Source organism: Oncorhynchus clarkii, chromosome 26, assembly GCF_045791955.1.
Source record: "Oncorhynchus clarkii lewisi isolate Uvic-CL-2024 chromosome 26, UVic_Ocla_1.0, whole genome shotgun sequence".
NCBI lineage: Eukaryota > Metazoa > Chordata > Actinopteri > Salmoniformes > Salmonidae > Oncorhynchus > Oncorhynchus clarkii.
In genome coordinates this window covers 12257563-12269993 of record NC_092172.1, presented here as the reverse complement: position 1 = coordinate 12269993, position 12431 = coordinate 12257563, and the positions used below count along the sequence as shown (strand labels likewise).

The 12431-nt window shown below is 42.1% G+C and overlaps 1 protein-coding gene across 1 annotated transcript; it reads right to left on the bottom strand.

The window, feature by feature from the left end:
- Positions 1-3972: 3972 nt before the first annotated feature.
- Positions 3973-11833, bottom strand: LOC139384990 (receptor-interacting serine/threonine-protein kinase 2-like). The gene is made up of 11 exons (XM_071129951.1): positions 11688-11833; positions 9836-9989; positions 8589-8738; positions 8180-8322; positions 7981-8030; positions 7688-7837; positions 7193-7278; positions 6922-6990; positions 6686-6827; positions 6338-6532; positions 3973-5699 (listed from the first exon to the last, which is right to left on the bottom strand). Exons 1-11 carry the CDS (start codon positions 11831-11833, stop codon positions 5389-5391), a joined length of 1596 nt encoding a protein of 531 aa, XP_070986052.1. The 3' UTR covers positions 3973-5388.
- Positions 11834-12431: the final 598 nt, after the last annotated feature.

Sequence of the window (12431 nt, the reverse complement as noted above, 5' to 3'; positions counted from 1 at the left end):
TGCAGGTGCATTTATACGGAGACTTGATTACACACAGGTGGATTGTATTTATCATCATTAGTCATTTAGGTCAACATTGGATCATTCAGAGATCCTCACTGAACTTCTGGAGAGAATTTGCTGCACTGAAACTAAAGGGGCTGAATAATTTTGCATGCCCAATTTTTCAGTTTTTGATTTGTTAAAAAAGTTTGAAATATCCAATAAATGTCTTTCCACTTCATGATTGTGTCCCACTTGTTGTTGATTCTTCACAAAAAAATACAGTTTTATATCTTTATGTTTGAAGCCTGAAATGTGGCAAAAGGTCGCAAAGTTCAAGGGGGCTGAATACTTTCGCAAGGCACTGTATATACTGAGATCATGTGACACTTAAATAAAGTCTACCTGTGTGCAATCTAACAAATTCTGTGACTTCTGAAGGTAATAGGTTGCACCAGATCTTATTTAGGGTCTTCATAGCAAAGGGGGGGAATACATATGCACGCACCACATTTTCCATTTTGAATTTTGTTTTGAATTGTTTGAAACAAGTTATTTTTTTCATTTCACTTCACCAATTTGGACTATTTTGTGTATGTCCATTAAATGAAATCCAAATAAAAATCCATTTAAATTACAGGTTGTAATGCAACAAAATAGGAAAAATGCCAAGGGGGTGAATACTTTTGCAAGGGACTGTAGCTATAGATAAGCTAGTGGGCTAGACTGCATAGTCTGTATAATGAAACAATCCCTAGTAAGCTATTGTTTTGATGGTGGACTGATTGTATTTTTATTTATTTTTTGATGTGTTTTTTCACCTTTATTTAACCATGTAGGCTAGTTAAGAACAAGTTCTCATTTGCAACTGCGACCTGGCCAAGATAAAGCAAAGCAGTTCGACACATACAACAACATAGAGTTACACATGGAATAAACAAACATACAATCAATAATACAGTAGAAATATCTATATACAGCATGTACAAATGAGGTAGGATAAGAGAGGTAAGGCAATAAATAGGCCATGGTGGCGAAGTAATTACAATATAGCAATTAAATACTGGAATGGTAGGATGTGCAGAAGATGCATGTGCAAGTAGAGATACTGGGGTGCAAAGTAGCAAGATAAATAAATAAATACAGTATGGGGATGAGGTAGATTGGATGGGCTATTTACAGATGAGCTATGTACAGGTGCAGTGATGTGTGAGCTGCTCTGACAGCTGGTGCTTAAAGCTAGTGAGGGAGGTAAGAGTCTCCAGCTTCAGAGATTTTTGCAGTTCGTTCCAGTCATTGGCAGCAGAGAACTGGAAGGAGAGGCGACCAAAGGAAGAATTGGCTTTGGGGGTAACCAGTGAGATATACCTGCTGGAATGCGTGCTATGGTGGGTGCTGCTATGGTGACCAGTGAGCTGAGACAAGGTGGGGCTTCACCTAGCAGAGACTTGTAGATGACCTGGGGCCTGGGGGTTGGCGACGAGTATGAAGCGAGAGCGTACAGGTCACAGTGGTGGGTAGTATATGGGGCTATGGTGAGAAAACGGATGGCACTGTGATAGACTGCATCCAATTTGTTGAGTAGAGTGTTGGAGGCTATTTTGTAAATGACGTCACCGAAGTCAAGGATCGGTAGGATGGTCAGTTTTACGAGGGAAGGATGCTTTGTTGCGAAATAGGAAGCCGATTCTAGATGTAATTTTGGATTGGAGATGTTTAATGTGAGTCTGGAAGGAGAGTTTACAGTCTAACCAGACACCTAGGTATTTGTAGTCGTCCACATATTCTAAGTCAGAACCATCCAAAGTAGTGATGCTGGACGGGCGGGCAGATGCGGGCAGCCATCGGTTGAAGAGCATGCATTTAGTTTTACTTGCATTTAAGAGCAGTTGGAGGCCACGGAAGGAGAGTTGTATGGCATTGAAGCTCGTCTGGAGGTTAGTTAACACAGTGTCCAAAGAAGGGCCTGAGGTATACAGAATGGTGTCGTCTGAGTAGAGGTGGATCAAAGAATCACCAGCAGCAAGAGCGACATCACTGATGTATACAGAGAAGAGAGTCGGCCAGAGAATTGAACCCTGTGGCACCCCTATAGAGACTGCCAGAGGTCCGGACAACAGGCCCTCCGATTTTACATACTGAACTCTATCGGAGAAGTAGTTGGTGAACCAAGCGAGGCAATCATTTGAGAAACCAAGGCTGTTGAGTCTGCCAATAAGAATGTTGTAATTGACAGAGTAGAAAGCCTTAGCCAGGTCGATGAATACGGCTGCACAGTAATGTCTCTTATCGACGGAGGTTATGTGTAGCGCAAATCTTTACACATAGGAATGCACGGTACCTTTGACATCGGTTTTTAACATCGGCTTTAAACTAGACATCGACACCGATACCAATACCGATGTTTGCATTTTTAGCTAATATCGGCTGATTCCGATATGTTCACCGATATATCGTGCATCCCTAGATGACAACCAATGAATTCTAAGTGGTTTAAATGGGCTTTCTCCATTCTGATTGTTTTATACTCAACCCCAAACTAGGACAAAACTGACAGTAAACTAGTCCAATTTGTCCAACTTTTCATTTATTTAGCACTGTATCATAGACTGTATTTTTTTTAAAACAACGGTACGTGGATCCATAGCAGTATACATTAAAATACTATATATTGCCCAGCCTTACCACCATACTCACAAGGTCTCTACACAAAGGAAAGTAATGACTTATGACTATGAATCTTTTCAATTACCAGCCTTTCGTTTTCAGTAAAAGGATCATTCTGGGGTATGGCTTATCAAAATCTCTCAAACCACGTAGACATAAATCATGCATCTGACCAATGTTCCCTCAAAAGAAATTAGCACCTGAGCAAATTTCTGGTCTGCTGAGCACAAACTTGAACATTGTGAAAATTTAGTGCAACTTCTGCCGCGCATTTACTGTTAACACTGAGGATGTATCCACTTTAAGTTAGTTTTAACAGTAGACTGCTGTGGCTATTTGTTCATAACGTAGGCCTACCAACCATCCAACCACCAAAAACAATAGAGAAAAATGCACCCCATAACATTTTAACATGGAAATAGCTGTTCTATCATTCAGCCTACAGTAGCAGCAAATTATTACACAACCCCCAATGGATTTTGAGTAGGCACTGTGACAACCAACCCCGTTCTCCCCTACAGGGAAATCGAGGATTTGAATTTTTAGCCTAAATCAGATTGATTTTGGTCTGTTTCTAAAACAATATTGACATTATGTTTACTGTAATGTTCAGTAAAACATACAGTAAACCCCTTTGCAAACGCAAGGGACCAGTCATTTTTTCCATCTTCTTTCCAGGAAATAACAACGTCCTTTATCCTACATGGCAGGTAGGCTGTGAATCAGGCATTTACACCAACTAGTGAAATTAGTAGTAACCGCTACATTTTGTATCGGCTATTTGTCTTACCTTGTTCTTGTTTTCTGTTTATCGCTCTTGACGACCTGCCAAGATGTGTGGCTGCGGCATGCCCACTGAGCACACAGCAGAGATCAATTATCATAGTCACGTAACAGCGGCAATAAACGATCACACGAATGGATACGGTCTCTCAAATACAGTATATTGGAACACTTGTATGATTCACTATTTACTTTAAATATATATATATATACTTTGTGTTCACAGTGTATTTGTTTGATTTACAACTGCACTGGACCAAGAAACAAAAATGAAACCGATTTTTCACTTCAAAGTAAAATAATTACCTGGAATCAATTATTCAGAATTAAAATCAAATGAATTTGGTTGGAGGTAAGTGAAGTGATTCTCGTTTACTGTGTAATTTCTCATCTGTGGAAATTTGCAGGTGTTTTCGGGGTGAAAAAAAGCCATTCAACCACTTTTGAAGCGAGAAAAAACCCACTGGGCACAGATGACAATTAGTCGTCTATTCCACATTGGTTCAACGTAATTTCATTGAAATGACGAGGAAACATTGATACAACAAGTGTGTGCCCAGTGGGCTATATATTTGAGCGCAACAGTAATAGGCAACAATTCTAGAAGTAGACCTACTTTAAGCCACTGGATGAAAATTACAGCCTTTATTAAACATCTGCCTTTGTTTCTGAGTGCATGAACTCAAAACCCAACAAGAAAAGAGCTGCTTGAGTGTCAAGGAGGAGTCTTGATCTAATCATGTAGTTATATATTAATTTACTTTATTATACAACTCCAAATATTCCAATCATTAGGCTATTCACACAGACAGTGCTTGGGGAAATTACTGTCTTCTGTTCTCAGCATGATGTTAAACAGGCCAACAACAAAAAAATCTGTACACTATGGCCAATACTTCAGTGGGCCTCTCATTTGACAAGACCCCTTTTTACCCTTTTAGTACATAAACGTCTTTAGACTCTACTTGTGTGACAATTGGTACTGTGTGAAGCCGGTGGTGCAGTGTGAACACCAGACATGCAATTAGACATATACTGTTAAAAGGCGTGTTGCGCGAGATGGGCAACAAAATCAAAGGGTACCCTGAGGGGAATGTGACAATGACCTATAGGTTCAAGGATTTAACACAAATAACCAACAAAAGTGGCATAAAATGAGACTCAAGTTCAGTTATTTTATCTGATAAACCAACAAATAATAATCTTGTTTCAAGATACCAAGTCAGAAAGTGCTGAACAGGACAATCCAAACTATTTTGAACATATAGTTTCGTACAATATGTACTTTACAAACAGGCTGTCAAAAGACGAGCAACATTGTGGCACCACACAATAACCCACAGAGCAGAGAGAGGGTCAAAAGTCACAACACAACACAGAAAATGTAGCATATAATATAGAACAAACTGTGTTTTGTGTGCTAGCTCAGTAGTCCCTCAACACATAGTTAACACTCATTATCGCTAGTGATGGGTCATAAACATGATCAAAGCAGATGAATCATCCACACAGCTATTCACTTTCATTGGTTTCTCTCCAACACGATTGTTTCTATCATTTGACTGTCACAGAAGCTTCCTCTAATCAAACGTTTGATTGACATCAACTTCAGAGGTAGCACCACTCTGATTGAATACTCAGACTTATCAAAGGCATGGACAGGTGTGTCCCCAACATGGATCTCTATGGATATAGATGAGTCATTGCAGCTGTTCTGATGAAATTAGGAATCTCAGGTTCTCCAATTGATATTCACTCTGACTGACTGTGGTCTGTATTAGACCTGAGTGAGTATAGAATAGATTTGGTTAGGGTTCCTCAGCTCTTCATTCCAAGGCTCCAGTCTCAATTGACACTCTCTGAGATACAGTATGACATGATAAACCGTGAACAGATACATTTGGTTAGGGGCCCTTCACTACACAACCCCCCATTCTAATAACCATCCATCCACCTTCAGTGAGGCATGTGTGGAGGGCCACGATTGGTGGCAATGGACATCAGACCGAGGGTGGTAGCTACCAGGGAAGCTGCATGTTCCCCCTGACAGGCACAGGTGTCCAGTAGGGAGCGTATGCGAGAGGTCAGTGTCAGAGAGGCAGAGATGACCTCAAAGGCCTCCGGGGGAAGGGCTCGCCGTGAGATGAGCACATCCAGCAGGTTGTTGAGTCGTCCCTCCGTCATGCCTCGAATGATGCCTTCACGTCTCTCGCGCAGCATACGACAATAGCTCACCGCCACCGGAGTCGCAGACACACCCCGGGCAGCTGCGGACAAAGAAGGTAGGGTGAAGTTTCAAGGATGACACAAGAACTATAATATCACGTCTCTCTCAAACACTCATAAGACACAAATCGTGTAGAGAGGACTTTGAGAAAAATACCTGGACAACTCAGAGAAAGAGGACAAGAGACAAGCAGTAGCTATCTGATATGAAAGACAGTAATACTTACCGTAGATTCATAGCCCTACTAGACAAGTTACCCTCTTAATCAACACACTGGTCACAATCATAAATGTCTAGTAGCCATGTATTGCTTTTTAAAAAGACAAAATGTTTTTGACTCAGAGCATTTACTGGGACAACAGACAACTTGTAGAGAGAAACAAAGATCCTCAAGGGAGGAAACGCATTGGACACTGATAAGAAAGGATGGCCATGCAGGAAACCAGCAATCCCCCAAACTGCTTACTGTGCACATACAAACACACAAATGGAGGCACTGTTTGTAACGTCTACTCATTTTCATGTTGCTTTACTTTGTCTTCACCTTTTTCAGCAACATTTTAGACACGCTAGAGAAAGATAAGTCAATTCTAGATAGCTACAGTCTGGCACTGTACATACGTTTGCAGACAAAACTGGGTAATAGGTGGGAGGTCTAAGCTTAAACACATTTTCTACCATGGGAGCTGGCAGTGGGCTGGTTGAGAGGGCTCTGTCTGAGGGCTTTTGAGGGACTGGAGGAGAGTGGGGGTGGTGGGCTGAGTCTCTGTCCCTGGGAGACACCTCCTGTCCCTCTGGAATGCTCAGGACCCGGTCCACTGCTGGGACATCTGGGACTGGTGGAAGACACCACAGAGCCGCCAGACACACAGTCTGGGGAGAGACACGTTGCTGTTAGATTGTTCAAGGTACGATATCAATTAATTATTATTTAATAAAGAAGATAAACAACAGGGTGGTTTCACTGACAACAAACTGAGCATATTCACAAACTGCTCTCATTATCAATCAGTTTGAAGTTCTTACCCTGACAGTGCCTCCTCTGGGATGCTTCCCCTGTATATATGGCTGTAGGGGGACTAGGGAGTGTTTCACTAGGACAGGAAGTCTGTGGAAAGGGCAGTGTCTTGTTGCCCACACATTTAGTGTCTCCGGAACCAGCGCAGGCCTAGTAATGAGATAAGTAAATATTGTTTTCAATGTAAGACATCACAAGCATTAAATACAATCAGAATATCACAAAAAATGTGAACCAAGCTCACTTCTAGGTTGTTTATCTCAATGGGAATGTCCTTCACAGGATGTATTTTAGAGTCATGTAGCGCCCTCTCCTGGTAAAGGGACAGAAAACACATACGCATGTTTGCTCATGATTAGTGACTGGTCTATTTACTGTTTTCAGTAATTAAAAGCACATGAAACATATCCTGATTTCCTCAGTCAAAACAAACTGATAGCAGATCAGGTTTGTGGAAACAGAGAATATCGGACTTTGGAGTGTAATAGAACTTATTAAATGAGGATGATCCGTACCTTGCTTTCCCTCACCCTGAGGGTAGCCCTTGTCATGGCATCGGGATCAAAGGTTGCTATGACGCTCCTCAGTTCCAGTGCACAGTCTGTGGACAGAGAGCCAGAGAAAGAAGAGGACATGAGAATGAACATAAACGCACCAAAAGTTTCCGTTTTGTATATACCCACATGGCAGTCATAGGAAAGGAAATACATGGATAAGAACTAATACCAGAAAATAAACAATTGAACACAATTTAGATGAGAAGACTCAAAGAGTCTTATTGATTAAGTGGCAGAAGTAGGGTATGGGATTGTATCTCTCAGTCTCGGCGTGTGGAACAGAGAGGAAGTGGGTGCTGCAAGTGGTTCTGCTTGTCACTCGTCCTCAACAGGCAGGTAGGTAAGCAGTCAAGGAAGGGGGGCTTGTAGGGAGAGATCACAAAGACCAGGCACAGCTGCTCTCTTTCACCATTGTCTATCTACACTCTGATTCACCCTCACAGACAGACTTACCCTCTGCTGTTGGACGGCTGTGTGGGTTAGTGCTCCAGCAGTTGGTCATCAGCTGAGAGAGGGTATGGCAGTGGGGTACATGCTTGGGTAGCAGCTCATCCTTCAGGCCTGAACCAATCCCATCATCACCTGAAAGCAGCTGGAGCAAATCTGCTTGGGTATAGACAATGACGTGTTACAAATGACAAATGTAATAAAATATTGAGACTGTATGATATTCGGCCAGGTATAACCTAGCCTCTGCTGATAGAAACAGAGTTGTGCTTTGAATAGACGGAAAGAAATAGAATCACCTTCACATGGTTGTCTTCTGTTCAACGTCTCCCACAGCAGCACACCAAAGCTAAAGAGAGAAGATGCTCATTGGGTAACTGCATGGTCATTAGTAAAGGCATCTGTAGAAAAGTGGTAAACATATCCTTCCCCCACCTGGTAAATTGAATTAGTGAATATGACTGTTTGAAGTGGCAGGATCATGAAAGGTGACCTCACCTGTACATGTCTGCCTCCACAGTGGGTGTGGTGCCAGTCAGGGCCTCAGGAGACAGGTACACCAAGTCCCTGAAGCAGGGCCCTCCTCCAGCAGAGAGAGAGGAGCCAACCCTCCACTCCCTGGGCAGGCCCCAGTCACTCACCTGGAGGTAGGAACATTAACACCCACACAGATGAACATAAACACCCACACACAAACCGACAAAAAACACCTGCTCTAACACAGACTCAAACCCACGTACGTACACTGTAAAGCTTACACCTGCAACTGTTCACAATACACCATATCCCATGGAAAATATACCATCAATCAAAGGGAGTTCATTCTCACATTAGTTTCACCACTCAGAGAGAAGACTTGAGTCTCTGTAGTACAGGACTGGGTCAGTTATCAGTCACTGTTCTCTACCTTGGCCCTGTACTGCTGGTCCAGGAGAACATTGGTGGGTTTCAGGGCCTGATGGGGGAGTGGTATGCAGTGGAGGTGGCACAACCCCTCTGTCACATCTAATAGGATGCCTAGCCTGAAACTCATGGGTAGACCTGGATACAGCTGGGTCTGACAGGGATAACAAATGTTACAATCATTCAAAAGATGCAGTATCAAATCTATTCACTTCATTATAATGGATAATAAATACAAGGGAACTGAAAAGCACATGACAACACGAAGTTGAAATTGTGAACTGAAAATACTATAGAATTCAACATGACCACAACACAACTTACTGTGTGTAAATACAGTTTAACTACAGATAGACTAAATCATGCGCAGTGTCACGTCTACTGTCTGAACTTTCTCCTGAAACAGGAAGAGCTCTTTGTGTAAATAAGGCAGTGACAGTGCTGATGAAAGATAGATCTCTTTTTGCATCTGCCAGGGGCTTTCCAGACATAGCATGTGGATGACAAGCACAGCACTGGTCTCCATGAAGACACAGGAATTGTAAATAAAGCAATCAAAAGAAGGACATTACTTGACTAACTTTATGTGCATCTATTGACCACCAGTTTGTTGATACACTGAGTGTATAAAACTTTAAGAACACCTGCTCTTTCCATGACAGACAGACCAGGTGAATCCAGGTGAAAGGTATGATCCCGTACTGATGTCACTTGTTAAATCCACTTCAATCAATGTAGATGAGGAAACAGGTTTTTGAGGCAATTGATACATGGATTGTGTGTGTGCCATTCAGAGGGTGAATTGGCAAGAGAAAATATTTCAGTGCCTTTGAACGGGGTATGGTAGTAGGTGCCAGGCGCACCGGTTTGTGTCAAGAACTGTAACGCTGCTAGGTTTTTCATGCTCAACAGTTTCCCGTGATCATCAAGAATGGTCCACCACCCAAAGGACATCCAGCCAACTTGACACAACTGTGAGAAGCATTGAAGTCAACATGAGCCAGCATCCCTGTGGAACGTTTTCGACACCTTGTAGAGTCCATGCCCTGACAAATTGAGGCTGTTCTGAGGACAAAGAGCGACTCAATATTAGGAAGTTTTTTTGAATGTTTGGTGTACTCTGTGTCTACTGTATGCTGCAACACAGGGAAGCTGTAGAACCAACTTAGATGAATCAATTAGCCTACTGCCACACACTATACATGCATATTCATATTTGAGTTAGACTGAGCGCGCATATATAACACTGACCTGGTATAGTAGAGAGTGTAGAGAGCCCTCAGGCATCCAGTCATAGAGCAGGCCCATCAGACACCAGGCCTCGTACACACCCAGAGGAACCAAAACCCGCTCTGAATGGACTTGTCTGACCACAGCCACATCTCTCATCCACTCAGTCCACTTACTGGGGAAGAACAGAACACACAGTAAACACACCACATACAAACCTATGCACACATATACAGTAAACGCATAAAAACACACAAACCCTCAAACAGACACGCACCTGCTGCAGTGGTCTTGGTTCACAAGGCTTTAATTTAAACTAATCAAGTAACCACAATAATGTGTCAGATTTTTTAAAAATATTTTGGAAAGTTGTGAGAGAGAGAGAGAGAGAGAGAGAGAGAGAGAGACCCGACCTCACCCTCCTAGAATCTGAAGTAAAATGTTAACTGTTTGCTGATGATCTGGTGCTTCTGTTCCCAACAAGGGCCTACAGCAGCACCTATAATACAAATAATGGGGATCCAAAAAAGGTTCAATTGCCAGGACCACAAATACAAATTCCATCTAGACACCGTTGACCTAGAGCACACAGAAAAACACACCTACCTCGGCCTAAACATCAGCACCACAGGTAACTTCCACAAAGCGGTGAATGATCTGAGAGACAAAGTAAGGGCATTCTAAGCCATCAAAATGAACATAAAATTCAACATCCCAATTAGGATCTGGCTAAAAGAGCCTTTATATTCTACAACCACCTAAAAGGAAGTGATTCCCAAACGTTCCATAACAAAGCCATCACCTACAGAGAGATTAACCTAGAGAAGTGTCCCCTCAGCAAGCTGGTCCTGGGGCTATGATTCACAAATACATGACAGAGCCCCAGGACAGCAGCACAATTAGACCCAACCAAATCATGAGAAAAGAAAAATAGATAATTACTTGACACATTGGAAAGAGCTAACAAAAAAACAAAGCAAACTGGAATGATATTTGGCCTTAATGATATTTGGCCTTCTCCCGGCAGGCAGTCACTGAGTCCGAGGTGCTAAAGGAGCTCCTTAAACTTGACCCTTTCTTCTTCAAGGTTGCTGACCCTATCATCGCCAAGCCTATATCGAACCTTTGTAACCGGTCTCTCCTTTATGGTGAGGTTTCTATTGCTTGGAAGCGAGCCACGGTTCGTCCTTTACTTAAAGGGGGAGATCAAATTGATCCTAACTGTTATAGACCTGTTGCTATTTTGCCCTGTTTATCAAAAGTGTTGGAAAAACATGTCAATAATCAACTGACTGGCTTTCTTGATGTCTATAGTATTCTCTTGGGTATGCAATCAGGTTTCCGCTCAGGTTATGGATGTCTCACTGCAACCTTAAAGGTCCTCAATGATGTCACCATTTCCCTTGATTCTAAGCAATATTGTGCTGCTATGTTTATTGACTTGGCCAAAGATTTTGATACAGTAGACCATTCCATTCTTGTGGGCCGGCTAATGAGTATTGGTGTCTCTGAGGGGTCTTTGGGCTGGTTTGCTAACTACCTCTCTCAAAGAGTACAGTGTATAAAGTCAGAAAATCACAAACACCATTGTAAATACATACTATATTTATCTGTCTACTTATTTTCCCTTTCGTAGCCTAATTCAACTAGTTGCATATTGTTGCAACACTGTACATGGCTAGTAACACAACTTTTAAAATGGCTCTATTATTTAGAAACTTTTGAGAGTGTAAAGTTACTGTTTATTTCACTTTTGTTTATTATCTATTCCACTTGCTTTGGCAATGAAAACATGTTTTCCATGCCTATAAAGCCACTTGACTTGAATTGAGAGAGAGATTTTGTCATTGCATTTGAGATTTGCCAAATTTACCTTCCACCTGCAGTGCGAGACGAGAGGACCTTGATTGACACCTGTAGCTCTGTTCTCTTGTAAGTACCCTGAAGACACCCGCCTGCGCTGGTTCCGCACAATATCACATTTAGCACATCCTCTTGATGAACAGTTTCCACCGCCATCTGATAGTAGGAACAGAAATCAGTCGACTCTATAATAATAACACTTTATTTTATCTTGCTTGTTGCTCTGCCATGGATTAATGTATTTGTCTTTCACTGCACTGACACATTGAACAGGAAGCATCGAGTTGCCGCGTGGTGCTCTGAAGACAGTGTATGTACATCGACACGATTGGCTGCTTTGTTCACGGAAATCTCCTGGCTAGCTACAGTAGGCTATAAAATGAGGGATGAAGTCATTTTTTTTTGGCAATGGCGTAACAACCGATAAAGGCAGCGACATAACTTGGCTTGAACAACTCCTGATTCAACTACCCACCGGTCAAAAACGGGTTGAACCAACGTAGTTCCCACGTGATTTCAACCCGCAAAATCTACATGGCAATGTTTAATCAACGTGGAAAACTAATTGGAAAACTGAGGGCATTTCGTATTTTTCCCACCCAACGTTTAACCTAAATGACAATGACATAGTGAATATTTTTGTTAGTTGACAACTCAACCAAAAGTGAAAGGGCTGTTAGGGGACAGAGTTGGGAAATTCATTTAAAAAAAGTTTACATAATGTACCTTTCCCCTCCTTCCAAGCAGAAGGGCT